Source organism: Pseudophryne corroboree, chromosome 4 (assembly GCF_028390025.1).
Source record: "Pseudophryne corroboree isolate aPseCor3 chromosome 4, aPseCor3.hap2, whole genome shotgun sequence".
In the NCBI taxonomy this organism is placed as follows: domain Eukaryota; kingdom Metazoa; phylum Chordata; class Amphibia; order Anura; family Myobatrachidae; genus Pseudophryne; species Pseudophryne corroboree.
This window is the reverse complement of record NC_086447.1, coordinates 22,768,025-22,795,969: the sequence shown is the minus strand read 5'-3', so window position 1 is coordinate 22,795,969 and position 27,945 is coordinate 22,768,025. Positions and strand designations below refer to the sequence as shown.

The window sequence follows — 27,945 nt, the reverse complement described above, 5'->3', positions numbered from 1 at the left end:
ATCTGCTGGACAAATGGTCCGGATCGCATCTTCAGATGCATCAGCGGATAACCCTATATCCAAGGACAAGGGTGTCTCTCCTGTGGTGGTTACAGAGTGCTCATCTTCTAGAGGGCCGCAGATTCGGCATTCAGGATTGGATGCTGGTGACCACGGAGGCCAGCCCGAGAGGCTGGGGAGCAGTCGCACAAGGAAAAAATTTCCAGGGAGTGTGATCAAGTCTGGAGACTTTTCTCCACATAAATATACTGGAGCTAAGGGTAAAATTATAATACTCTAAGCTTAGCAAGACCTCTGCTTCAAGGTCAGCCGGTATTGATCCAGTGGGAAAAACATCACGGCAGTCGCCCACGTAAATAGACAGGGCGGCACAAGAAGCAGGAGGGCAATGGCAAAAACTGCAAGGACTTTTCGCTGGGCGGAAAATCATGGGATAGCATTGTCAGCAGTGTTTCATTCCGGGAATGGAAACTGGGAAGCAGACTTCCTCAGCAGGCACGACCTCCACCCGGCAGAGTGGAAACTTCATCGGGAAGTTTTCCACATGATTGTAAACCGTTGGGAAATACCAAAGGTGGACATGATGGCGTCCCGTCTGAACAAAAAACGGGACAGGTATTGTGCCAGGTTAAGAGACCCTCAGGCAATAGCTGTGGACGTTCTGGTAACACCGTGGATGTACCAGTCGGTGTATGTGTTCCATCCTCTGCTTCTCATACCTAAGGTACTGAGAATTATAAGACGTAGAGGAGAAAGAACTATACTCAGGGCTCCGGATTGGCCAAGAAGGACTTGGTACCCGGAAATTCAAGAGATGCTCACAGAGGACTTATGGCCTCTGCCGCTAAGAAGGGACTTGTTTCAGCAAGTACCATGTCTGTTCCAAGACTTACCGCAGCTGCGTTTTGACGGCATGGCGGTGGAACGCCGGATCCTAAGGGAAAAAGGCATTCCGGAAGAGGTCATTCCTACCCTGGTCAAAGCCAGAAAGGAGGTGACCGCACAACATTATCACCACATGTGGCAAAAATATGTTGCGTGGTGTGAGGCCAGAAAGGCCCCACAAAGAAATTTCAACTCGGTCGATTCCTGCATTTCCTGCAAACAGGAGTGTCTATGGGCCTCAAATTGGGGTCCATTAAGGTTCAAATTTCGGCCCTGTCGATTTTCTTCCAGAAAGAAGTGGCTTCAGTTCCTGAAGTCCAGAAGTTTGTCAAGGGAGTATTGCATATACAACCCCCTTTTGTGCCTCCAGTGGCACTGTGGGATCTCAACGTAGTTCTGGGATTCCTCAAATCACATTGGTTTAAAACCAGTCAAATCTGTGGATTTGAAGCATCTCACATGAAAAGTGACCATGCTCTTGGCCCTGGCCTGGACCAGGCGAGTGTCAAATTGGTGGTTTTTTTTTTTTCTCAAAAAAGCCCATATCTGTTTGTCCATTTGGACAGGGCAGAGCTGCGGACTCGTCCCCAGTTCTCTCCCTAAGGTGGTGTCAGTGTTTCACCTGAACCAGCTTATTTTGGTGCCTTGCGCCTACTAGGGACTTGGAGGACTCCAGGTTGCTAGATGTTGTCAGGGCCCTGTAAATATAGGTTCCAGGACGGCTGGAGTCAGGAAAACTGACTTGCTGTTATCCTGTATGCACCCAACAAACTGGGTGCTCTTGCTTCTAAGCAAACTATTGCTAGTTGGATGTGTAATACAATTCAGCTTGCACATTCTGTGGCAGGCCTGCCACAGCCAAAATATGTAAATGCCCATTCCTCAAGGAAGGTGGGCTCATCTTGGGCGGCTGCCCGAGGGGTCTCGGCTTTACAACTTTGCCGAGCGGCTATTTAGTCAGGGGCAAACACGTTGGTAAAATCCTACAAATTTGATACCCTGGCTAAGGAGGACCTGGAGTTCTCTCATTCGGTGCTGCAGAGTCATCCGCACTCTCCCGCCCGTTTGGGAGCTTTGGTATTATCCCCATGGTCCTTTCAGGAACCCCAGCATCCACTAGGACGATAGAGAAAATAAGAATTTACTTACCGATAATTCTATTTCTCGGAGTCCGTAGTGGATGCTGGGCGCCCATCCCAAGTGCGGATTATCTGCAATACTTGTACATAGTTACAAAAATCGGGTTATTATTGTTGTGAGCCATCTTTTCAGAGGCTCCGCTGTTATCATACTGTTAACTGGGTTCAGATCACAGGTTGTACAGTGTGATTGGTGTGGCTGGTATGAGTCTTACCCGGGATTCAAAATCCTTCCTTATTGTGTACGCTCGTCCGGGCACAGTATCCTAACTGAGGCTTGGAGGAGGGTCATAGGGGGAGGAGCCAGTGCACACCACCTGATCCTAAAGCTTTACTTTTTGTGCCCTGTCTCCTGCGGAGCCGCTATTCCCCATGGTCCTTTCAGGAACCCCAGCATCCACTACGGACTCCGAGAAATAGAATTATCGGTAAGTAAATTCTTATTTTAACACACTACCCACTAAGGAGTGATAGTCACTCAATGGATGCCGGTCCATGTGGATATTAAAACTGGATTGGCATTTCTTAATGCACCCATCCTCAACTACATTGTTACAGAGCCTACAGATACAGTTTTCTTTTCAGCTAACAATGTTTACAAATAACATGGCTGTTAGATCGTTTCCGGTACTCGCCTTTGCTCGGTGCTTGTGTTGCTATTGGAAATTTACACCTCCGTCTTAGTCATTGGAACCTTTCTGGATCCTTTCTCGACCTCACTGGTACTCTCACCGAAACAGACTGCTCGGGTCAACGTCATGGTCAACAGGAAAATCCATATCACAGTCTCTCGGGGCAAGTCCATCTTACAGGAGGAGAAAAGAAGAAATTTGTAATGGGGTACAGAAAATCAGTTTGAGGGGGAGAGAAACTTGTTACGATAATTAGTTCTCTCGTCTTGTTGTTCTTCTTGTTCTGCTGTCTTCTCAAAGGTGCTGTCTCTCAGTCTTCCAAACGAACATTCTGGTGATGCAATATTCCCTCCAAACCAGCGATCTTTCTGTAAGGAGCAAAAAAAATCTTGCATTACCATTTGCCTAACTGAGGTGTGACATACCATCTTTAAAACATGAAAGCATGAGTGAGAAGAGAGAGAGAAAACAACAACAGCAAAAAAACAAAAGAGAGAGAGAACAATTCATATATGTATATATATAACATAACACATCAATAAACAACAACAGGGAAAAAAACATTTTTCAAACAAACAGTTTTCAAAACATTTTAAAACGTTGTCAGATCATCAGGCTGTCATATCTACATGTCTAATGGTTTCCTTGCGCAGTCCCTCCCCCCCAGCACTTCCATATTCCATTGTCTGTATCTGGCCAGAATACATTGGTGCGGATAGGTCATGCTGGGGTTTGGTAGACTTCTGCAAAGACCAAGTATATATGCAATGTTTGAATCCTACCAATAATCGTCAGAGATGGGGATAGAGAGAGAGAAAGAGAAAAAAAACATTTTTCACAAATACATTTACAACGTTTCACCTGGTCATTCCTGTGTCTTCAGGGAATGACCTCCCAATTTATTAACCGTTACCTCAGGCTTACCATCAGTCGTATGATCACCTTTCTTGACTACATATCATGGGTGTGGCTCAAAATTCTTCCTATGTGATCCCTGATTGTAATTTGGTGTGTCATATTTATGCTCATTTTCATGTCTAGGGGGTCTGACTTTATGTGTGCTATTACAGTTGTTGGCATAATGCCCTTCTCTTTTACAAAGATAACAAACCCGGGGCTTCTTCCAAGTGTCAGTGACCTGAGGTTTTGGTTGATTTGATGCCTCCTCAAACGCTCGGATGCTCATCACCATCAACCGCTTTCCCTGTGCTTCCCTGCTTCCTTGGATATCATGGTTATGTTGTTGTCTAGGGGATTGATATGACTTTTGTATTTCTCTTGATCTACAATCTCTCGCAAAGTGTCCCTTTTTATGACAATTGTAACAGACTTCCACATTTAAATTTCTCGCAGGGGTTTGGGGCTTATGCTGGAGTGGTCTTGTGGTTAGGGCCTGTATGCTTGCGGCCATTAATTTATCACTTTGTGACTCTGTATCTGGTGATATTTTGATCAATATCAATAGCGGCCTCTCTTAATGCGGCCACCGAGATATTTCTCCAGTTTGGGTTGGTGGTCTGTACCCTTGTACTCAATACCTCCTTTAAACCATTCATTAATACCTTAACCGCTATTTCTCTATGCTGTGCGCATGTTTTGATGTCTGTGATCCCAGTGTTCCTAGCCATTACTTGCAGTGCTCGATTGAAATAACTGGAGATACTTTCCCTTTCGTTTTGTCTTATGGAGAAGATTTCATTCCACTTGACAACGGCAGGGAAATATACTTCCAACTGTTGGTTTATCTGCTTAATACATTCCTGATTGTGTTCCTCCGTTTGAGGTACTTCTGTGTCTAATTGACAATCAGTAATAAATGTCGCAGAGTCAACACCGGAGGGCAAACATGCCCTCAGCACTGTCCGCCAATCGTTGTTGGTGGGTTCTGTTGAGTTTCCTAGTTCTTTAATGAACCTTTGACATGCGACTAGATTTTTCCGTGGATCGGGAAATTCGGACATAATTGACCTCAATTCGGTCCGGGACCAGGGACAGCGCATTGCACTGTCCTGGACGGGAATGGTTCCCTGATCGTCAGTCTTCCCATTGGGGACTGTGATCACCCTGACAGGACTAAACTCAATTACATCACCTTGTTTTGGTCTTACAATATGGGGTACATTTGTTTGTGCGTGATATAAAACATTGTACGTACCTGTGGACACGACCTCACCTGACCCTCCGTTAGGGGGTTTGATTATTGCCTTTACCGATTTGGTCGCGTCCACCTGGATGTCTTGTGTGATGGCTGCTGGAAGTGGTGCCGACATCGTGTTGAGTTCACTTTCTTGCTCGTATTCCTGAGGGAAGTTTGACATGGGGTGCAACTTGCACGGGTTAATAGTTGTACATTTAACAGCATTACAATTATCATTGTTATGTTTATTATACTTATTCTTATCATCTATACTACAGTTGCTAAGTGCGTTTTTATTGTTCAACATTGTGCCTTTCTCCGCAACCATAATCCTCTCCATTGCCACATCTCTCCTCCCAAGATGAGTCAGGTATGTCAGTTAGCTCTTTTTGCATTTCACTTTCCTGTTGCCATAACTTTAAACAATCATAATGTTTGATCCGTCTCTTTGCTGGTTCAATAAGACCTATCCTTCTCCTTAGATTTAGTAACACTTCTGTGCTGAAGCTACCTACTCTTGGGAATTTCTCCCCGTCATGTACCGTCATTCTCTCCCATTCATCACATAAAGCTTCTGTGTGACTTCCGTATTTCTCACACATTACGTACCTTGCCGACCCGACTGGTCGGTTCACTGAATCAACCCGAACCGAGGTTGATCGCCCCCTACCTGAACAAGTGGCCCCCATAGTTCGAAGGTGTTGCTTTATTCAGCCAACCCTTACGCAAACCAAAATGTTCAAAATAGGCTGACGGCGGTTTACCGAGTACCCCACTCACTCGCCCACGCCGACCAATACGACCTGATCACACCGATATGGTGCTGGCGTACTCGACCCAGGGCCCCTGCGACCTGAACCTCTATTTACTGGAACCTGTGAGGGTGATCCGAAGAACACTTACTCTTTCCAGTAACTATTGGTTGTTGGATAGTTCCTGAGTGAGCAGCGAACCTCCCTTAAAATAAAAAAAATTACACAAATCACGTTAGAATGTACAAATAGCGTTTATGACCTTCGTACACAAATAGTACCGGTCAGGTTTACTAATGCACACAATTACGTGCGGTACAATCGTTCAGCACATAAGCAACTAATCTTATGTACGGAGCGACCAGTGGAATCGAAAATTACGGCTGCGAATTCCTTCAGCCAGAGCTTGTATGGCCTATATGGGTGTTGCACCAACCCTTTTAGGTGTTGTGCCTGTGGACTGTATAGCGGACTTCCTTGTCTGCTGTACCTGAACCTGCTGGTCTGCTATGACCTCCTGGTCTGTTACAGTATGACCTCCTGGTCTGCTACACTCTAATGCTCAAATTGTATGTTTTAACCAGGGATGCCTCCCTAGCCACCATGTACGTCACTTACACGCATGTACCTCACGAGAACTCGACTTTTCTTGTGGTTCAACCTCAAAAATTGTAAAAACAAACACTCACTCACCACATATACACTTTTGTTTCTATTTCTATTTCTGCGCAGAAATTTCTCTTTAGACCAGATGTGTTACCAATTAGGAGAAGGATCTGTTAATTTAAATTTCGAATGTTAGAATAGATTTGCGCGATTTATCGCCTTGCGCTATTTATCGCGTTGAAAAAAATTAACACTTGTGATTTGAGTTACGTGGGCGTACCCGTACGCTCCGTTGCGTAATATACGCTGCGTGCGTCGGCCCTTGGGTTGCGTACGCAAGTCTCAGTCCTTTGTTAGAGACACGTGTACGCAAAGCAAAGATCCACCGTAACACAATTTATACGTTTATCAATGTAGATGATCCTTTATCATCTACCGCGCACCACACTGACTTCGCCTTGTCTCTCAGGCACAGCTGTGTTTGTCCATACTTTAACTATATTACCTTTTTACTCTTAAACTATAAAATAGCAGCAAATCTCTCTTAGCACGTTTATCAACTATAAAACTGGCAAACAGGAGAGTGATATACGAAAATACACAAATGAAAAAAAAAAGAAATGCAGATATATATGTGTGCGTGCGTGTGTACGCAAGACAGAAAAATAAACCGTTTTAAAAGAGACTAGCGTGTTGTTCTTACCTCCGGTTCCCGGATTCCTTCAGCACCCTTTACTAAGAGAAGCAGACGCTTATCCAAACAGCACTACGAGGAATATGATCTCCCGCCCTTTGCTGCTGGATAATGTCTGCTGAAATTACCTAGTGCAGATGTGTGAAGGACAGGACGAGCCCGCAATTGATAAAGCTGAATATGTATCGTATATAAAACCCTTTATGAGGTCTAAGAACACTGTACGCTATTTACGTATGAAGTACCGTAAGGGTACGCTCGTTGCGTAACAATCGCTCAGCCGTAGTCGAGACGCTCAAGCGTCACGTTCGCTCACGGCCAAGAGATCACTGGCAGGCACGCTATTGGCTGCTGACTAACGTAATGATTCGCTATAGCGTAGCGGACGCTCGGGACCACGAGGAGATCACCAGCGGCGCTGACGCTCACAATGTTAAACCTTTGTATCTAAACCATAAACAGTGTATTGTGCAGTAAAACCTTAGTGTAATGATAGAGTGTAAATGCAACACAGTATAACCTTATTACCTTTAAAGCTGTTCTAGCGTCACCGACGCTCTGAGAATACTTAACACTATAAGAAATACACAGATACCGTGCTCAGGGTCCAACGCCTAATATATATATTATGAATGATATACTTGCAAAAGAATTAATACAAATACAAATCATACACTACAATATAACATAGACTACCTAACCAGTTAACTACACAGGAAATATAATACAATTACTATTTAAGAGAAAATAAGAGAGAAAGAGGAGAAGAGAGAGAGAGAGAGATTGGCTCACAATAACAAGAAGATCAATATAGTTGCAGCGAAGCTTACACATGTGAGGAACAATCGCTGCGCAGTTATTCAATGCTGAGAATCTTTTTGGAGAAAATACTTGACCTTACCCATACTGGCAGTCCCTATATACACAACCCTACAATACCGCATGGGACAGAAGCTAGACTCCATTTTATTAAAGCTCCCATGATTCCAAAGACTGCACCACATGGTTGAAAGGGGGAGGGGAAAATACCCGGCAGCAGCCATTTTAGATTTGCAGGTCCAAACACATGGCACTCTTTGCTACACCACAATCACATAGCAGAAGACACAAGACTCCATTTTATTCCAAAATGTCCAAGCCTCAGAACAATGCATATGTTCTGATTTTACAATTCCAAACCATCTAAATCACCTTTCACAATTTCAATCCAACTTCCTAGAACCATCTTATTCACTTTCACATTCCAAACAACTTCAGTATCTCAATAACCAGAGCATATTCATCACAAGACCGGATCACAATGTAACCACACATCTCAGCCCGCCACTGCCACAAGCACATGCCCAAACGCAACTGCATGGTGGTATTTATGATTAACAAGATATATATTATAACTAACCAGTACAATCTATTTTAAATCACCATAGGCAAACAAATACCACAAATGCTATGCTACAGGTTGTCTAATGTCCCAGCTACCATCACAGATTCCCAGATCTATTACACAAACACCCAACAATCACACAACCAAGTTACAATATCCTATTTAAACCAGAAAGCAATCTGTCTATATTTCCTTATCTAGCCATGTGAATTCAATACTTAGCCTTTGGTGCCTGGTGATGATCCAGCCATGCTTCTGGGAGCTTTGTTCTGAGTGTAGCTTCATTACATCTGTTCTCTGAGGCCACCAGCAAAAACTGACCCCCAACCCCCCCAGACAGGAACTATCCTCCTGTGTGTCTGTTCCTAGGGGAGGGGTCTCTCTCTCTCCTTTGTATATGTTAATCAGGTTCAGCCCTGAAAATCTTAGTAAAAGGTTGGCTTGATCATCCATTGTTCTCAACAAAGTGATCTTAGCTTTTATACATATAATCATATCTATCCGCTGCAATGTCCCACAACTTCACAACCAGCATCAAACTAACCCACACATCATTCTGCTTGCTTCAATACCAAACATGATGGGCGCATCTGGTTCTGTTCAGATAATACATATTCATGACATCAATTCATCAGCCAATTCTAAATCTCCATGATGTCTGGTGCTTGACATTATTATAACCATGTACTGTATGAAACAAGCGCCGAATCCATCTCCGTGCCATGTGCGAGCAAATGCGTGTGTTTCCATATATTGCTGTGCTCGCTGCGCATATTTGCAAGTATAGCGACTTAAATGTGTGTGTGGTTTGTATGTTCTCTCTATGTAATATTTTTGACTTTGACAGTGTGTATAACGGTCTGGATGGAGGCTGTGTGTGTGTGTGTATAACGGTCTGGGTGGAGGCTGGGTGTGTGTACAACGGTCTGGGTGGAGGCTGTGTGTGTGTATAACGGTCTGGGTGGAGGCTGTGTGTGTATAACGGTCTGGGTGGAGGCTGTGTGTGTGTGTATAACGGTCTGGTTGGAGGCTGTGTGTGTGTAACGGTCTGGGTGGAGGCTGTGTGTGTATAACGGTCTGGGTGGAGGCTGTGTGTGTGTGTGTATAACGGTCTGGGTGGAGGCTGTGTGTGTGTGTATAACGGTCTGGGTGGAGGCTGTGTGTGTGTATAACGGTCTGGGTGGAGGCTGTGTGTGTATAACGGTCTGGGTGGAGGCTGTGTGTGTGTATAACGGTCTGGGTGGAGGCTGTGTGTGTGTGTGTGTATAACGGTCTGGGTGGAGGCTGTGTGTGTGTGTATAACGGTCTGGGTGGAGGCTGTGTGTGTGTGTATAACGGTCTGGGTGGAGGCTGTGTGTGTGTGTATAACGGTCTGGGTGGAGGCTGTGTGTGTGTGTATAACGGTCTGGGTGGAGGCTGTGTGTGTGTGTATAACGGTCTGGGTGGAGGCTGTGTGTGTGTATAACGGTCTGGGTGGAGGCTGTGTGTGTGTGTATAACGGTCTGGGTGGAGGCTGTGTGTGTGTATAACGGTCTGGGTGGAGGCTGTGTGTGTGTGTGTATAACGATCTGGGTGGAGGCTGTGTGTGTATAACGGTCTGGGTGGAGGCTGTGTGTGTGTATAACGGTCTGGGTGGAGGCTGTGTGTGTGTGTAACGGTCTGGGTGGAGGCTGTGTGTGTATAACGGTCTGGGTGGAGGCTGTGTGTGTGTGTGTATAACGGTCTGGGTGGAGGCTGTGTGTGTGTGTATAACGGTCTGGGTGGAGGCTGTGTGTGTGTATAACGGTCTGGGTGGAGGCTGTGTGTGTATAACGGTCTGGGTGGAGGCTGTGTGTGTGTATAACGGTCTGGGTGGAGGCTGTGTGTGTGTGTGTGTGTGTATAACGGTCTGGGTGGAGGCTGTGTGTGTGTGTATAACGGTCTGGGTGGAGGCTGTGTGTGTGTGTATAACGGTCTGGGTGGAGGCTGTGTGTGTGTGTATAACGGTCTGGGTGGAGGCTGTGTGTGTGTGTATAACGGTCTGGGTGGAGGCTGTGTGTGTGTATAACGGTCTGGGTGGAGGCTGTGTGTGTGTGTGTGTATAACGGTCTGGGTGGAGGCTGTGTGTGTGTATAACGGTCTGGGTGGAGGCTGTGTGTGTGTGTGTATAACGATCTGGGTGGAGGCTGTGTGTGTATAACGGTCTGGGTGGAGGCTGTGTGTGTGTATAACGGTCTGGGTGGAGGCTGTGTGTGTGTATAACGGTCTGGGTGGAGGTTGTGTGTGTATATAACGGTCTGGGTGGAGGCTGTGTGTGTGTATATAACGGTCTGGGTGGAGGCTGTGTGTGTGTATATAACGGTCTGGATGGAGGCTGTGTGTGTGTGTGTGTAACGGTCTGGGTGGAGGCTGTGTGTGTATATAACGGTCTGGATGGAGGCTGTGTGTGTGTGTAACGGTCTGGGTGGAGGCTGTGTGTGTGTGTGTAACGGTCTGGGTGGAGGCTGTGTGTGTGTGTAACGGTCTGGGTGGAGGCTGTGTGTGTGTGTGTATAACGGTCTGGGTGGAGGCTGTGTGTATATAACGGTGTGACAGGACGATACCGTACGGAAGCACTCGCAGCTTCCGCGTCCCGTTGACTGCGCACATAGGGGATTCCCGCTTACCGTCAGTAACCGCCTGTTACTGACTCCACCCACTGCGCTGTGGGCGGGTTCTCGCTGCCACCACCAAATTCCTAACCTGCCGTGGCGTTTGGAACCACGGTTCTGCTCTGTATGTGCCGACGCACTGCTTTACCACACCTGTGTGGTGTCGACGAATCCCCACTAGCCACTTGCTAGGCCTCTACCGGTAGCTGGCGGAAGGCGGAGCTTGGAGACGTCAGGTGCTTCCCTGGACAGCCGGAGAACGGGGCTAGGTTTGGCCTAACCCTGTTGGTCACAAGATGAAGCAGTCTTCTTGAGGCAAAGATGTTTATTTGCTCAAAGAACCTTTAAAAAGGCTCCTCCCTATTGCTAGGGGCAACAGCATACAATCAAGATGTTTTCAGCAGAAGATGTTACAATCCACACTCCTATGGGCCAACTGCCCTTCTTTTATCCCTCTCCAAGACCCCTTACCACAGGGGGTAAGCCCGCCCTGTGGTGCACAACCATTCAATGTTTACCCATGAGCTGTGCATGCTCTGGTCTCATGCACAGCTTTACATTGTTCCCTATGGACAGTGGGGAGTGGTCGGTCTCCTTTGTCTCTCCCATCTGGGAGAGCAGGGTACTCCCACGGTGCCGTTCAGTCTGGCTGGGGGGAGGTTTTCCCTCCTAAACTGACTTCCAGAAACCTGCCCGGGACCCCTCTCACTGCCTGCAGCCTGGATTTGGGCTCCAGAGCTGGGCAGCCTGGCTCCCCGGTCCAGGTTTCTTGGCACTACGGCTGATCTCCATGGAGCTCCAAGAAACCACTCAGCTTGTTTCATAGCTAAGCTGCTTCTCTTTCTCCCTGTACCTCTTGGAACTGTGAGGCTGGATGGGAAAACATTCCGTTTTTGGGGAAAAGGTCTGGGAGAATCCATCAGCCTGCACAGCTATGGATTCCCCCCTCCTGGGACACACAATCAAGTAAGTGCACTTTCTCTTTAAATACATTACATTTTAAATCACACTGTACATTTCCCTCTAAATATACACTGAGCCTGTGCCTTGCACAGACTCTACATACTCAGGCACTGCAGTGCCTTCCCTAGCCCTGCAGCCTGGCTGCTAGGGCTCTCCCTCTCAGTGCTGGAGGTATGGGGCTGGCTTCCCCCATCCTCCAGCCTGCCTTCCTGCCTCTGGGGTTCCAGGGAGCTGGCTCTCCCTGTCCCCCCAGTGTGGCACTAACCAGTGGCCTCGCCGCACGCAGCGGCGCACCCCCCTGTACCTAAGCCCGGCGGCCCGGGACACTTGTCCCGGCCGCCGTGACTCTGGCTTTGTTGTGGCGCTGGGGCGCCGGGAGCGTAGCTCCCGGACCCCAGCGTTCATCAGCCTGCTCGCCCGCCTAATTCACCCACGCCGCTAGGGAGCCGGCTAGCCCGGTCCCCCATGCGCGGCGCCTGACTGGTAGCCTCGCTGCAGCGTCCGGCGGGGAGCCGGGCTGCAGCGCACCCCCCTCGCCGGCTAGCAGCCCGGGACGTCCGTCCCGGCTGCTGCGGCTGGCCACCCGTGCTGGGCTGAGGCGCTGGGAGCAGAGCTCCCGGCCCCCAGCGGCGGCTCTCACAGAGAGCACTGCAGCGGGAGCCGAGCTCCCAGCCGCAGCGCTCACCCTTCTCCCCGACGCGCACACTCCAGTGCGCCCGGGGCTGCATCGACCGCTGCCGGGAGCGGAGCTCCCGGACTCCGGCGGTCGGCGGCTGCCCTCTCCCCCGGCGTGCACACTCTGCTGAGCGCGCCGGGGGGCTGTCCTCCCTGCCGTGGTCTCCGGAGGGGTCCGGGACCACGGCACAGTTTAAAAATACATGTGTTGCATTAATAAAACACGGCGCCTAGCGCCCACAATACATTTTTCAAATATGGCGCCAAGCGCCCATGGTCCTTGCAAATGGCGCCGGGCACTAGGGATTAACCCCTTCAGTGCCAGGGCGGCCATTTGCCTCGTGGCTGGGGCTCTCCGGCCACAAACGGTCTGGGTGGAGGCTGTGTGTGTGTGTATATAACGGTCTGGGTGGAGGCTGTGTGTGTGTATATAACGGTCTGGATGGAGGCTGTGTGTGTGTGTATGTAACGGTCTGGGTGGAGGCTGTGTGTGTATATAACGGTCTGGATGGAGGCTGTGTGTGTGTGTATATAACGGTCTGGGTGGAGGCTGTGTGTATATAACGGTCTGGGTGGAGGCTGTGTGTATATAACGGTCTTGGTGGAGGTTGTGTGTGTTATATAACGGTCTGGGTGGAGGGTGTGTGTGTATATAATGGTCTAGGTGGGGGCTGTGTGTGTGTATAACGGTCTGGGTGGAGGGTGTGTGTGTATATAACGGTCTGGGTGGAGGCTGTGTGTGTATAACGGTCTGGGTGGAGGCTGTGTATGTATAACGGTCTGGGTGGAGGCTGTGTGTGTATAACGGTCTGGGTGGAGGCTGTGTGTGTGTATAACGGTCTGGGTGGAGGGTGTGTGTGTATATATAACGGTCTGGGTGGAGGGTGTGTGTGTATATATAACGGTCTGGGTGGAGGCTGTGTGTGTGTATAACGGTCTGGGTGGAGGCTGTGTGTGTGTATATAACGGTCTGGGTGGAGGCTGTGTGTGTGTAACGGTCTGGGTGGAGGCTGTGTGTGTATTTAACGGTCTGGGTGGAGGCTGTGTGTGTGTATATGACGGTCTGGGTGGAGGCTGTGTGTGTGTATAACGGTCTGGGTGGAGGCTGTGTGTATATAACGGTCTGGGTGGAGGCTGTGTGTGTATATAACGGTCTGGGTGGAGGCTGTGTGTGTGTGTGTGTATATAACGGTCTGGGTGGAGGCTGTGTGTGTGTATATAACGGTCTGGGTGGAGGCTGTGTGTGTGTATATAACGGTCTGGATGGAGGCTGTGTGTGTGTGTATGTAACGGTCTGGGTGGAGGCTGTGTGTGTATATAACGGTCTGGATGGAGGCTGTGTGTGTGTGTAACGGTCTGGGTGGAGGCTGTGTGTGTGTGTGTATAACGGTCTGGGTGGAGGCTGTATGTGTGTGTATATAACGGTCTGGGTGGAGGCTGTGTGTGTGTGTGTATAACGGTCTGGATGGAGGCTGTGTGTGTGTATATAACGGTCTGGGTGGAGGCTGTGTTTATATAACGGTCTGGGTGGAGGCTGTGTGTGTGTATAACGGTCTGGGTGGAGGTTGTGTGTGTGTGTGTGTGTGTGTGTGTGTGTGTGTGTTATATAACGGTCTGGGTGGAGGGTGTGTGTATACAATGGTCTAGGTGGAGGCTGTGTGTGTGTATAACGGTCTGGGTGGAGGGTGTGTGTGTATATAACGGTCTGGGTGGAGGCTATGTGTGTATAACGGTCTGGGTGGAGGCTGTGTGTGTGTGTATACAACGGTCTGGGTGGAGGCTGTGTGTGTATAACGGTCTGGGTGGAGGCTGTGTGTGTATATAACGGTCTGGGTGGAGGCTGTGTGTGTGTAACGGTCTGGGTGGAGGCTGTGTGTGTATTTAACGGTCTGGGTGGAGGCTGTGTGTGTATATGACGGTCTGGGTGGAGGCTGTGTGTGTGTATAACGGTCTGGGTGGAGGCTGTGTGTGTGTGTATAACGGTCTGGGTGGAGGCTGTGTGTATATAATGGTCTGGGTGGAGGCTGTGTGTGTATATAACGGTCTGGGTGGAGGCTGTGTGTGTGTATAACGGTCTGGGTGGAGGTTGTGTGTGTGTGTGTGTGTATTACGGTCTGGGTGGATGCTGTGTGTATATAACGGTCTGGGTGGAGGCTATGTGTATATAACGGTCTGGGTGGAGGTTGTGTGTGTGTATAACTGTCTGGGTGGAGGCTGTGTGTGTATAACTGTCTGGGTGGAGGCTGTGTGTATAACGGTCCTGGTGGAGGCTGTGTGTGTGTGTGTGTGTGTATAACGGTCAGGGTGGAGGCTGTGTGTGTATAACGGTCTGGGTGGAGGCTGTGTGTGTATATAACGGTGTGGGTGGAGGCTGTGTGTGTATATAACGGTCTGGGTGGAGGCTGTGTGTGTGTGTATAACGGTCTGGGTGGAGGCTGTGTGTGTGTGTATAACGGTCTGGGTGGAGGCTGTGTGTGTGTGTATATAACGGTCTGGGTGGAGGCTGTGTGTGTGTAACGGTCTGGGTGGAGGCTGTGTGTGTGTATAACGGTCTGGGTGGAGGCTGTGTGTTGCTAGATTAATAATGGAATAACTCACTTCCCCAATGCACCGCGTCCCCCCCCTTCCCCCCCCACCGCTGTTGCGGCAGTGTTGTGTAGGCGGAGAGAGGTCCTGGCCACAGCACCATCTTCTGTGGTCCATGCCAAACTAATGTACCTGCCGAGCGGAGAGACCAAATAATCGCCCCTTCTATGTGTGTGTGTGCTATGTGTATGTATGAATAAGCGGGTACAGGACTCTCCTATAGCCCCATGCTTGCTGTGTCTGATAATGATTGTAGGAGAACAGAAGAAAGCCTGAGACCCATCGTCTGTGTACTTGTACTGAGCCAGGGAATTGTGCCCGGAATGTGGGGGATCAGGCGTGGGAGTACCACAGAAGGTTACGGTAGTCTAGTACGTGTGTGGTGTATTGTGAGACCTAATCAGATGATTGCTGTGATTTCAGGTGACTCTCGGTGGACCCATCACCTGGATACAAGCTGCATTTAGAGTTGGGCTCCAAAGGCTGCTCTGCACTCTGAAGTATTGTGGTCAGGTATCTCCAGCATGGTGCAGCGCATAGAAGACTCCTCCTTCCAGCGTGCCTCAGCAGTAACATGCACTGAGGCATTTAGATAGTGCCACACCACCGAGGCGTGTCACCCTAACCCTGTCCCAGCTCACACTCAGCACTGAGTTTATGTGGCTGCCGCTATGGAGGCGTTTGGCCCGGTCATGCTCTACTTGCTACAAGTTGAGGAGGAGGAAAAGAAGGACCGACCGCTTCGGAGGCCGAAGAAGAACCTGAAGCTGCCGCCCACAGAGAAACCACGGCCAAAGCTCAAGCGGCCTCCGGCACTGAAGCCCCAAGTGCTTGGGATAAGGAGGCCACGCATATTCCGGGAACGCACAGGGATGGAAGGGCTGACGGACGAGGAGGTGGTGGAAAGGTTCCGGCTCACCAAAAGCACCATCATAGACTTGTACGAGTTGATCCGGGTGGACATTGACCCACTGACGCAGAGGAGCCACGCCATCCCGGGGATTGTGAAACTGTTGAATTGTCTTCACTTCTTCTCCTCTGGATCCTTTCAGACCAAAGCTTCGGCCATTGGAGGGGTCTCGCAGTCAACTTTCTCTCGGTTCCTGGTGCCGGTAATCCAGGCCTTGAAGAAGCACGTTCACACTTTTATCAGCTTCCCAACGGACAAAGCCGGCTGGCAGCAACTAAAGCACGGCTTCCGTCAGGTGTCTGGCCTCCCGCACGTCATGGGGGTCCTGGACTGTATCCACATCGCGCTCTCAGCACCCCACGAGAGGGAAGAAATCTACCGGAACAAGGAGGGCTACCATTCCGTCAACGTACAGATGATCGTGGACAGCAACTGTAAGATCCTCAGCTTGTTCTCCGCCTTCCCCGGAAGCTCTCAGAACTCCTCCATCCTCCGGCAGTCTTCCGTCTACGAGGGGTTTGAGAGTGGCCGGCTCCGTGGCGGCTGGCTTCTGGGTAAGATATGGCTATCACTGGTTACGTTGCTGGACAAGTTTAGAATAGCCTTTGTCAAGCTGGTTTCTCAGGGTTCCCCCAGCAGGACGTGTTTTGTGGGTATCTCCTTACGAGGACAAATTAGCTTGTTACCCAGCACAAAATATTTCTTCACTCATGCATTACTGAGCATGGCCTTGTGGGGGAGCTGCAGAGCTGAGGAACTCCGCTGAAACCAAGTAATGCACATGCAGCTTCTGTGTATTATATAGAGCTACACGTAGGCTACAAAAGATGTGTTCAGTAATACAGGACCGTGATAGGTATACTGTACTGGGAGTCAGGGTGTGTTACAGACCCCCATGCCCAGCAGCACAGAGTATATCAGGAGATGAGTGATGTGTCAGTGAGGACAGGGCTGCATGTGACATGATGTGAGGAGGGGAATGGAGGCAGCAGGAAGCCACAGACTGAGAGTTATATAGTGGGAGGAGCAGGGTCCCCAGCAGCACAGAGTATATCAGGAGATGAGTGATGTGTCAGTGAGGACAGGGCTGCATGTGACAGGGGCAGTGACATGATGTGAGGAGGGGAATGGAGGCAGCAGGAAGTCACAGATTGAGAGTTATATAGTGGGAGGAGCAGGGTCCCCAGCAGCACGGAGTATATCAGGAGATGAGTCATGTGTCAGTGAGGACAGGGCTGCATGTGACAGGGGCACTGACATGTGAGGAGGGGAATGGAGGCAGCAGGAAGCCACAGTCTGAGTTATATAGTGGGAGGAGCAGGGTCCCCAGCAGCACAGAGTATATCAGGAGATGAGGGATGTGTCAGTGAGGACAGGGCTCACAGCAGCACAGAGTATATCATGAGATGGGTGATGTGTCAGTGAGGACAGGGCTGCATGTGACAGGGGCAGTGACATGATGTGAGGAGGGGAATGGAGGCAGCAGGAAGCCACAGACTGAGTTATATAGTGGGAGGAGCAGGGTCCCCAGCAGCACAGAGTATATCAGGAGATGAGGGATGTGTCAGTGAGGACAGGGCTGCATGTGACAGGGGCAGTGACATGATGTGAGGAGGGGAATGGAGGCAGCAGGAAGCCACAGACTGAGAGTTATATAGTGGGAGGAGCAGGGTCCCCAGCAGCACAGAGTATATCAGGAGATGAGGGATGTGTCAGTGAGGACAGGGCTGCATGTGACAGGGGCAGTGACATGATGTGAGGAGGGGAATGGAGGCAGCAGGAAGCCACAGACTGAGAGTTATATAGTGGGAGGAGCAGGGTCCCCAGCAGCACAGAGTATATCAGGAGAGGAGTGATGTGTCAGTGAGGACAGGCTGCATGTGACAGGGGCAGTGACATGATGTGAGGAGGGGAATGGAGGCAGCAGGAAGCCACAGACTGAGAGTTATATAGTGGGAGGAGCAAGGTCCCCAGCAGCACAGAGTATATCAGGAGATGGGTGATGTGTCAGTGAGGACAGGGCTCACAGCAGCACAGAGTATATCAGGAGATGAGTGATGTGTCAGTGAGGACAGGGCTGCATGTGACAGTAGCAGTGACATGATGTGAGGAGGGGAATGGAGGCAGCAGGAAGCCACAGACTGAGAGTTATATAGTGGGAGGAGCAGGGTCCCCAGCAGCACAGAGTATATCAGGAGATGAGTGATGTGTCAGTGAGGACAGGCTGCATGTGACAGGGACAGTGACATGATGTGAGGAAGGGAATGGAGGCAGCAGGAAGTCACAGATTGAGAGTTATATAGTGGGAGGAGCAGGGTTCCCCAGCAGCACAGAGTATATCAGGAGATGAGTGATGTGTCAGTGAGGACAGGGCTGCATGTGACAGGGGCAGTGACATGATGTGAGGAGGGGAATGGAGGCAGCAGGAAGCCACAGACTGAGTTATATAGTGGGAGGAGCAGGGTCCCAGCAGCACAGAGTATATCAGGAGATGAGTGATGTGTGAGGACAGGGCTGCATGTGACAGGGGCAGTGACATGATGTGAGGAGGGGAATGGAGGCAGCAGGAAGCCACAGACTGAGAGTTATATAGTGGGAGGAGCAGGGTCCCCAGCAGCACAGAGGAGTGCTGTGAGGGTCCAGGCACAATGTACATTCAGCTTATCAGTGATTGATGATATGATTGTTCCAGTATAATTCAGTTCATATCATGTGTTCTTTCAGGTGGCACAGAATACACTTGCCGGCCTTGGCTGTTGACGCCAGTTGCAGAACCCACAACGGAGTCTGAGACGTCTTATAACGAGGCGCACAGCAACTCCCGAGCCGTGATAGACAAAACATTTAAGATGTTAAAAAGTAGATTCAAGTGCTTGGACAAGTCGGGTGGGGGGCTGCAGTATGATCCCACCAAAGTGTCTGATATCATCGTAGCCTGCTGCATCTTACATAACCTCTCCATTATTCACAACCTGGCGCCCAAAGCCGAGGAGCCGGCAGATCGTACCGTGAAGCCTGCGCCAGAGCCTGCGGTTGGTGGGAACGCACAGGATATACGGGCGCGGATTATCAGAGACTACTTCTCCAGTGAGTGACGCCCCCTGCTCTCATAGTGGACTCTTAGCCGTATATCTAGTATAGTTTATTTCCTTCTCGAGAGACGTTCCCCAATGTGACTAGTCTCCCCCCGAATTTATATTCATCACTTCAATTTCCACACGAATCACACATGTGACGGGTAAGTTTCACTGCCTGAAATATACTGTTCTCTGTGCTGCGCTGGGGGCGTGTCTGCACTGCGCTGGGGCGTGTCTGCACTGGGGGGAGTTTCTGTTTGCTCTGTGCTGAGGGGCTTCCGCGCTGCGCTGGTGGTGTCTGCTCTGGGGTGGGAAGGGGGGGTGTCCATGCTGCGCTGGTGGTGTGTCTGCTCTGGGGTGGGGGGGGTGTCCGTGCTGCGCCTGTGGTGTGTCTGCTCTGGTGGGGGGCGGGGAGGGGGGGGGGGGGTGTCAGCGCTGCGCTGGTGGTGTGTCTGCTCTAGGGGGGGGGGGGGGGGTCCGTGCTGCGCTGGTGGTGTGTCTGCTCTGGGGTGGGGGGTGTCCGTGCTGCGCTGGTGGTGTGTCTGCTCTGGGGTGGGAAGGGGGGGTGTCCGTGCTGCGCTGGTGGTGTGTCTGCTCTGGGGTTGGGGGGGTGTCCGTGCTGCGCTTGTGGTGTGTCTGCTCTGGTGGTGGGGGGGGGGGTGTCAGCGCTGCGCTGGTGGTGTGTCTGCTCTGGGGTGGGGGGGGGGTGTCCGTGCTGCGCTTGTGGTGTCTGCTCTGGCGGGGGGGGGGTCAGCGCTGCGCTGGTGGTGTCTGCTCTAGGGGGGGGGGGGGTCCGTGCTGCGCTGGTGGTGTGTCTGCTCTGGGGTGGGGGGTGTCCGTGCTGCGCTGGTGGTGTGTCTGCTCTAGGGGGGGGGGGGGGGGGTCCGTGCTGCGCTGGTGGTGTCTGCTCTGGGTGGGGGGTGTCCGTGCTGCGCTGGTGGTGTGTCTGCTCTGGGGTGGGGGGGGTGTCCGTGCTGCGCTTGTGGTGTCTGCTCTGGTGGGGGGGGGGGGGGGTCAGCGCTGCGCTGGTGGTGTGTCTGCTCTAGGGGGGGGGGTCCGTGCTGCGCTGGTGGTGTGTCTGCTCTGGGGTGGGGGGGGTGTCCGTGCTGCGCTGGTGGTGTGTCTGCTCTAGGGGGGGGGGGGGGTCCGTGCTGCGCTGGTGGTGTCTGCTCTGGGGTGGGGGGTGTCCGTGCTGCGCTGGTGGTGTGTCTGCTCTGGGGTGGGGGGGGTGTCCGTGCTGCGCTTGTGGTGTCTGCTCTGGTGGGGGGGGGGGGGGGTGTCAGCGCTGCACTGGTGGTGTGTCTGCTCTAGGGGGGGGGGGGTCCGTGCTGCGCTGGTGGTGTGTCTGCTCTGGGGTGGGGGGGGTGTCCGTGCTGCGCTGGTGGTGTGTCTGCTCTGGTGGGGGGCGGGGGGGGGGGGGGGTGTCAGCGCTGCTCTGGTGGTGTGTCTGCTCTAGGGGGGGGGGGTCCGTGCTGCGCTGGTGGTGTGTCTGCTCTGGGGTGGGGGGTGTCCGTGCTGCGCTGGTGGTGTGTCTGCTCTGGGGGGGGGTGTTCGTGCTGCGCTGGTGGTGTGTCTGCTCTGGGGTGGGCAGGGTGTCCGTGCTGCGCTGGTGGTGTGTCTGCTCTGGGGTGGGGGGGTGTCCGTGCTGCGCTGGTGGTGTCTCTGCTCTGAGGGTAGGGGGGGCAGGGGTGTCCGTGCTGCGCTGGTGGTGTGTCTGCTCTGGGGTGGGGGGGGTGTCCGTGCTGCGCTGGTGGTGTGTCTGCTCTGGGGTGGGGGGGGTGTCCGTGCTGCGCTGGTGGTGTGTCTGCTCTGGGGTGGGGGGGGTGTCCGTGCTGCGCTGGTGGTGTGTCTGCTCTGGGGGGGGTCCGTGCTGCGCTGGTGGTGTGTCTGCTCTGGGGGGGGGGGGTGTCAGTGCTGCGCTGGGGGTGTGTCTGCTCTGGGGGGAGGGGGGTGTCAGTGCTGCGCTGGGGGTGTGTCTGCTCTGGGGGGGTCCGTGCTGCGCTGGTGGTTGTCTGCTCTGGGGGGGGGTGTCAGTGCTGCGCTGGGGGTGTGTCTGCTCTGGGGGGGGGTCCGTGCTGCGCTGGTGGTGTGTCTGCTCTGGGGGGGGGGTGTCAGTGCTGCGCTGGGGGTGTGTCTGCTCTGGGGTGGGGGGTCCGTGCTGTGCTGGTGGTGTGTCTGCTCTGGGGGGGTGTCAATGCTGCGCTGGGGGTGTGTCTGCTCTGGGGGGGGGGGGGGGGTCCGTGCTGCGCTGGGGGTGTGTCTGCTCTGGGGGGTTGTCAGTGCTGCGCTGGGGGTGTGTCTGCTCTGGGGGGGTGTCCGTGCTGCGCTGGGGGGGTGTCTGCTCTGGGGTGGTGTCTGTGCTGTGCTGGGGGTGTGTCTGCTCTGGGGGGGTGTCCGTGCTGCGCTGGGGGTGTGTCTGCTCTGGGGTGGTGTCAGTGCTGTGCTGGGGGTGTGTCTGCTCTGGGGGGGGGGGGGTCCGTGCTGCGCTGTGTCTGTGTAAGAGGGCGTGACTGAGCTGGCGGTGTCTGCAGTGTGAAGCGTATCTGTTTGGTGGTAGGGGGTGTCTGCGTTGGGGAGGTATGTCCTTGTGCTGGGGTCACTGGAATTGGTGGGTGTATCTGGCTGCTTGGGGACGGTGCTGTATGTATGGGTGAAGTAATGTATCTGTGCATTAGAATTTCTGCTGCGGGGTACACTGGGCTCCACAATGAATGGACAATGGGGTGTAGAGTAGGATCTTGATCCGAGGCACCAACAGGCTCAAAGCTTTGACTGTTCCCAGAATGCACAGCGCCGCCTCCTCTATAACCCCGCCTCCCAGCACAGGAGCTCAGTTTTGTAAGTTGGTGCTGCAGTAGCAGGCACATAACAGAGGGGCTGCTCCAAGCAGCCCTGAGAAAAGCTTTTTTTCTGAGGAAAAAAGTGAAGACCTCAAGGGCAGCAGCAGTGTTACATGTCAGTGGACATTCACGGCTGCAGCTCCGGCTCTCCCCAGCGGCGCTGTACACTCCCGAGCCCTGGTTGCCGGGTAACTACAGCAGGAGGCCCCGGTTTTCTTCACGTCAGGCACACACGACGGGGGCTCTCCGGGATCGCAAGGCCGCGCTTCGGGAGGTGGTGAGTGGGTCCCGCTCTCGGGACCCGGTCTTTATCGTGATCCGGCGCGGTCAGTGCGAGGCGGGCCGTGCGCGCTGGCGGTGGACACTGTGGCAGTACAGGCGATCCCACTAGATCACCAGGGCATGGGCGCAGGTCAGGTTTTCTCTCTCAACCATTTTCAGTAGCCCACAGTACCCGGTGGTTTTACCAGCAGAGGGGATAAGGCTTATTTATTATTATTATTATTATTATTATTATTATTATTATCCTTTATTTCTCTAACGTCCTAAGTGGATGCTGGGACTCCGTAAGGACCATGGGGAATAGCGGCTCCGCAGGAGAGTGGGCACAGCTAAGAAAGATTTAGGACTAACTGGTGTGCACTGGCTCCTCCCACTATGACCCTCCTCCAGACCTCAGTTAGAATCCTGTGCCCGGCTGAGCTGGATGCACACTAGGGGCTCTCCTGAGCTCCTAGAGAGAAAGTATATTTTAGGTTTTTTATTTTACAGTGAGATCTGCTGGCAACAGACTCACTGCAGCGAGGGACTAAGGGGAGAAGAAGCGAACCTACCTAACTGGTGGTAGCTTGGGCTTCTTAGGCTACTGGACACCATTAGCTCCAGAGGGATCGACCGCATGGAACCGGCCATTGATGTTCGGTCCCCGAGCCGCGCCGCCGGCCCCCTTACAGAGCCAGAAGCAAGAAGAGTCCGGAAAATCGTCGGCAGAAGACATCAGTCTTCACCAAGGTAGCGCACAGCACTGCAGCTATGCGCCATTTCTCCTAATACACACTTCACACTCCGGTCACTGAGGGTGCAGGGCGCTGGGGGGGGGGCGCCCTGAGCAGCAATAAAAACACCTTGGCTCGCAAATATATCACAATATATAGCCCCAGAGGCTATATATGTGATAAATACCCCTGCCAGAATCCATTAAAAAGCGGGAGAAAAGTCAGCCGAAAAAGGGGTGGAGCTATCTCCCTCAGCACACTGGCGCCATTTCTCCCTCACAGCTCCGCTGGAAGGAAGCTCCCTGGCTCTCCCCTGCAGTCTACATTACAGAAAGGGTAAAAAAGAGAGGGGGGGGCACTAAATTTAGGCGCAATATACATATAGCAGCTATAAGGGGATATAATTTAGTTAATCCCTGTATTATATAGCGCTCTGGTGTGTGCTGGCATACTCTCTCTCTGTCTCCCCAAAGGGCTTTGTGGAGTCCTGTCTTCTGTCAGAGCATTCCCTGTGTGTGTGCGGTGTGTCGGTACGGCTGTGTCGACATGTTTGATGAGGAGGCTTATGTGGAGGAGGAGCAGGTGCCTATAAATGTGTTTACACCTGAGTGGATGGACTTGTGGAAGGAATTACGTGAAAGTGTCGACTCCTTACATAAAAAATTTGACGACATGCCAAATGCGGGACAGCCGGCTTCTCAGCTCGTGCCTGCCCAGACGTCTCAAAGGCCATCAGGGGCTCTAAAACGCCCGCTACCTCAGATGGCAGACACAGATGTCGACACGGATACTGATACCAGTGTCGACGACGAAGAGACTAATGTTATGTCCAGTAGGGCCACTCGTTACATGATTGAGGCAATGAAAAATGTTTTACACATTTCTGATGTGACCCCAGGTACCACAAAAAAGGGTATTATGTTTGGAGAGAAAAAACTCCCAGTAGTTTTTCCCCCTTCTGAAGAATTAAATGAAGTGTGTGAAGTAGCGTGGGCTTGCCCAGATAAAAAATTGGTAATTTCTAAAAAGTTACTAATGGCGTACCCTTTCCCGCCAGAGGATAGGTCACGTTGGGAAACACCCCCTAAGGTGGATAAAGCGCTTACACGCTTATCAAAAAAGGTGGCACTACCGTCTCCGGATACGGCCGCCCTGAAGGAGCCTGCTGATAGGAAGCAGGAGGCTCTCCTGAAGGCTATATACACACACACTGGTATTATACTGAGACCAGCTATTGCTTCAGCATGGATGTGCAGTGCTGCTGCTGCATGGTCAGATTCCCTGTCAGAAAACATTGACACCCTAGGCAGGGACACTATATTGCTAAACATAGAGCATATTAAAGACGCTGTCTTATACATGAGAGATGCACAGAGGGATATTTGCCGGCTGGCATCTAAAATAAGTGCACTGTCCATTTCTGCCAGGAGAGGGTTATGGACTCGGCAGTGGACAGGTGATGCAGATTCTAAAAGGCACATGGAAGTTTTGCCTTATAAGGGTGAGGAGTAGTTCGGGGATGGTCTTTCGGACCTAGTGTCCACAGCAACGGCTGGGAAGTCAGCATTTTTACCACATGTCCCCTCACAACCAAAGAAAGTACTGTATTATCAGGTACAGTCCTTTCGTCCCCAAAAGAGCAGGCGGGGTAGAGGCGCGTCCTTTCTGCCCAGAGGTAGGGGGGAAAAGCTGCAGCATACAGCCAGTTCCCAGGAACAAAAGTCCTCCTCCGCTTCTTCTTCTAAGTCCGCCGCATGACGCTGGGGCTCAACAGGCGGAGCCAGGTACGGTGGGGGCCCGTCTCAAAAACTTCAGCAATCGGTGGGCTCGCTCACCCTGGATCCTTCAAGTGGTATCTCAGGGGTACAGGCTGGAATTCGAGACATTTCCCCCCCGCCGTTTCCTCAAATCTGCCTTGCCAACAACTCCCTCAGGCAGGGAGGCTGTGATAGAGGCAATTCACAAGCTGTATTCCCAGCAGGTGATAGTCAAGGTGCCCCTACTTCAACAAGGACGGGGTTACTATTCCACAATGTTTGTGGTACCGAAACCAGACGGTTCGGTGAGACCCATTTTAAATTTGAAATCCTTGAACACATATATAAAAAAATTCAAGTTCAAGATGGAATCGCTCAGGGCGGTTATTGCAAGCCTGGAAGAGGGGGATTACATGGTATCACTAGACATCAAGGATGCTTACCTGCATGTCCCCATTTACCATCCTCACCAGGAGTACCTCAGATTTGTGGTACAGGATTGTCATTACCAATTCCAGACGTTGCCGTTCGGCCTGTCCACGGCACCGAGGGTATTTACCAAGGTAATGGCCGAAATGATGATACTCCTTCGAAAAAAGGGAGTTTTAATTATCCCGTACTTGGACGATCTCCTGATAAAGGCGAGGCCCAGAGAGCAGTTGTGGGTCGGGGTAGCACTATCTCGGGAAGTGCTACAACAGCACGGCTGGATTCTAAACATTCCAAAGTCACAGCTGGTTCCGGCGACACGTCTACTGTTCCTGGGGATGATTCTGGACACAGTCCAGAAAAAAGTGTTTCTCCCAGAGGAAAAAGCCAAGGAGCTGTCATCTCTAGTCCGAGGCCTCCTGAAACCAAAACAGGTGTCGGTGCGTCACTGCACGCGAGTCCTGGGAAAGATGGTAGCTTCCTACGAAGCAATTCCATTCGGCAGGTTCCATGCCAGAACCTTTCAGTGGGACCTGTTGGACCAATGGTCCGGATCGCATCTTCAAATGCATCGGCTGATAACCCTGTCTCCACGGACCAGGGTCTCTCTGCTGTGGTGGCTGCAGAGTGCTCATCTCAGAGAGGGCCGCAGATTCGGCATACAGGACTGGGTCCTGGTGACCACGGATGCCAGCCTTCGAGGCTGGGGGCAGTCACACAGGGAAGAAACTTCCAAGGACTATGGTCAAGTCAGGAGACTTCCCTACACATAAATGTTCTGAAACTAAGGGCAATTTACAATGCCCTAAGTCAGGCAAAACCCCTGCTTCAAAACCAGCCGGTACTGATCCAGTCAGACAACATTACGGCGGTCGCCCATGTAAACCGACAGGGCGGCACGAGAAGCAGGACGGCGATGGCAGAAGCAACAAGGATTCTCCGATGGGCGGAAAATCACGTGTTAGCACTGTCAGCAGTGTTTATTCCGGGAGTGGACAACTGGGAAGCAGACTTCCTCAGCAGGCACGACCTCCGCCCGGGAGAGTGGGGACTTCATCCAGAAGTCTTCCAAATGATTGTAAACCGTTGGGAAAGGCCACAGGTGGACATGAGGGCGTCCCGCCTAAACAAAAAGCTAAAAAAGTATTGCGCCAGGTCAAGAGACCCGCAGGCGATAGCTGTGGACGCTCTAGTGACACCGTGGGTGTACCGGTCGGTTTATGTGTTCCCTCCTCTTCCTCTCATACCAAAGGTACTGAGGATAATAAGGAGAAGAGGAGTAAGAACTATACTCATTGTTCCGGATTGGCCAAGAAGAGCTTGGTACCCGGAACTTCAAGAAATGTCAGAGGACCCATGGCCTCTGCTGCTCAGACAGGACCTGCTGCAGCAGGGGCCCTGTCTGTTTCCAAGACTTACCGCGGCTGCGTTTGACGGCATGGCGGTTGAACACCGGATCCTGAAGGAAAAGGGCATTCCGGAGGAAGTCATTCCTACGCTGATTAAAGCTAGGAAAGAAGTAACCGCAAACCATTATCACCGCATATGGCGAAAATATGTTGCGTGGTGTGAGGCCAGGAAGGCCCCAACGGAAGAATTTCAGCTGGGTCGTTTCCTGCACTTTCTACAGTCAGGGGTGACTATGGGCCTAAAATTGGGTTCCATTAAGGTCCAGATTTCATCTCTTTCGATTTTCTACCAGAAAGAACTGGCTTCACTACCTGAAGTTCAAACTTTTGTTAATGGAGTGCTGCATATTCAGCCGCCTTTTGTGCGTCCAGTGACACCTTGGGATCTCAACGTGGTGTTTGATTTCCTAAAGTCACATTGGTTTGAGCCTCTTAAGACCGTGGATTTGAAGTATCTCACGTGGAAAGTGGTCATGTTGTTGGCCTTGGCTTCGGCCAGGCGTGTATCAGAATTGGCGGCTTTGTCATGTAAAAGCCCTTATCTGATTTTCCATATGGATAGGGCAGAATTGAGGACCCGTCCCCAGTTTCTCCCTAAGGTGGTATCAGCTTTTCACTTGAACCAACCTATTGTTGTGCCTGCGGCTACTAGGGACTTGGAGGACTCCAAGTTACTGGACGTAGTCAGGGCCTTGAAAATTTATGTTTCCAGGACAGCTGGAGTCAGGAAGACTGACTCGCTATTTATCCTGTATGCACCCAACAAGCTGGGTGCTCCTGCTTCAAAGCAGACTATTGCTCGCTGGATTTGTAGCAAAATTCAGCTTGCGCATTCTGCGGCTGGCCTGCCGCAGCCTAAATCTGTAAAAGCCCATTCCACGAGGAAGGTGGGCTCTTCTTGGGCGGCTGCCCGAGGGGTCTCGGCTTTACAACTTTGCCGAGCTGCTACTTGGTCAGGGGCAAACACGTTTGCAAAATTCTACAAATTTGATACCCTGGCTGAGGAGGACCTTGAGTTCTCTCATTCGGTGCTGCAGAGTCATCCGCACTCTCCCGCCCGTTTGGGAGCTTTGGTATAATCCCCATGGTCCTTACGGAGTCCCAGCATCCACTTAGGACGTTAGAGAAAATAAGATTTTACTCACCGGTAAATCTATTTCTCGTAGTCCGTAGTGAATGCTGGGCGCCCGTCCCAAGTGCGGACTGTCTGCAATGCTTGTATATAGTTATTGTTACCTAAAGGGTTGTTGTTGAGCCATCTGTTGAGAGGCTCTGTTATGTTCATACTGTTAACTGGGTATAATATCACGAGTTATACGGTGTGATTGGTGTGGCTGGTATGAGTCTTACCCGGGATTCAAAATCCTTCCTTATTGTGTCAGCTCTTCCGGGCACAGTATCCTAACTGAGGTCTGGAGGAGGGTCATAGTGTGAGGAGCCAGTGC

General features: G+C 51.7%; 1 protein-coding gene across 3 annotated transcripts in view; it reads left to right on the top strand.

The window, feature by feature from the left end:
- The window catches only part of LOC134908814 (putative nuclease HARBI1), a 105,195-nt gene that overhangs the window by 65,715 nt on the left and 11,535 nt on the right, over positions 1 to 27,945 (top strand). For all 3 annotated transcript variants that reach the window (XM_063914942.1, XM_063914944.1, XM_063914943.1), the window contains exons 2-3: positions 15,507 to 16,547; positions 18,718 to 19,231. In XM_063914942.1, the coding sequence (XP_063771012.1) occupies positions 15,755 to 16,547; positions 18,718 to 19,088 (1,164 nt within the window). In that variant the 5' untranslated portion in view covers positions 15,507 to 15,754 and the 3' untranslated portion in view covers positions 19,089 to 19,231. The remainder of the gene's footprint in view (positions 1 to 15,506; positions 16,548 to 18,717; positions 19,232 to 27,945) is intronic.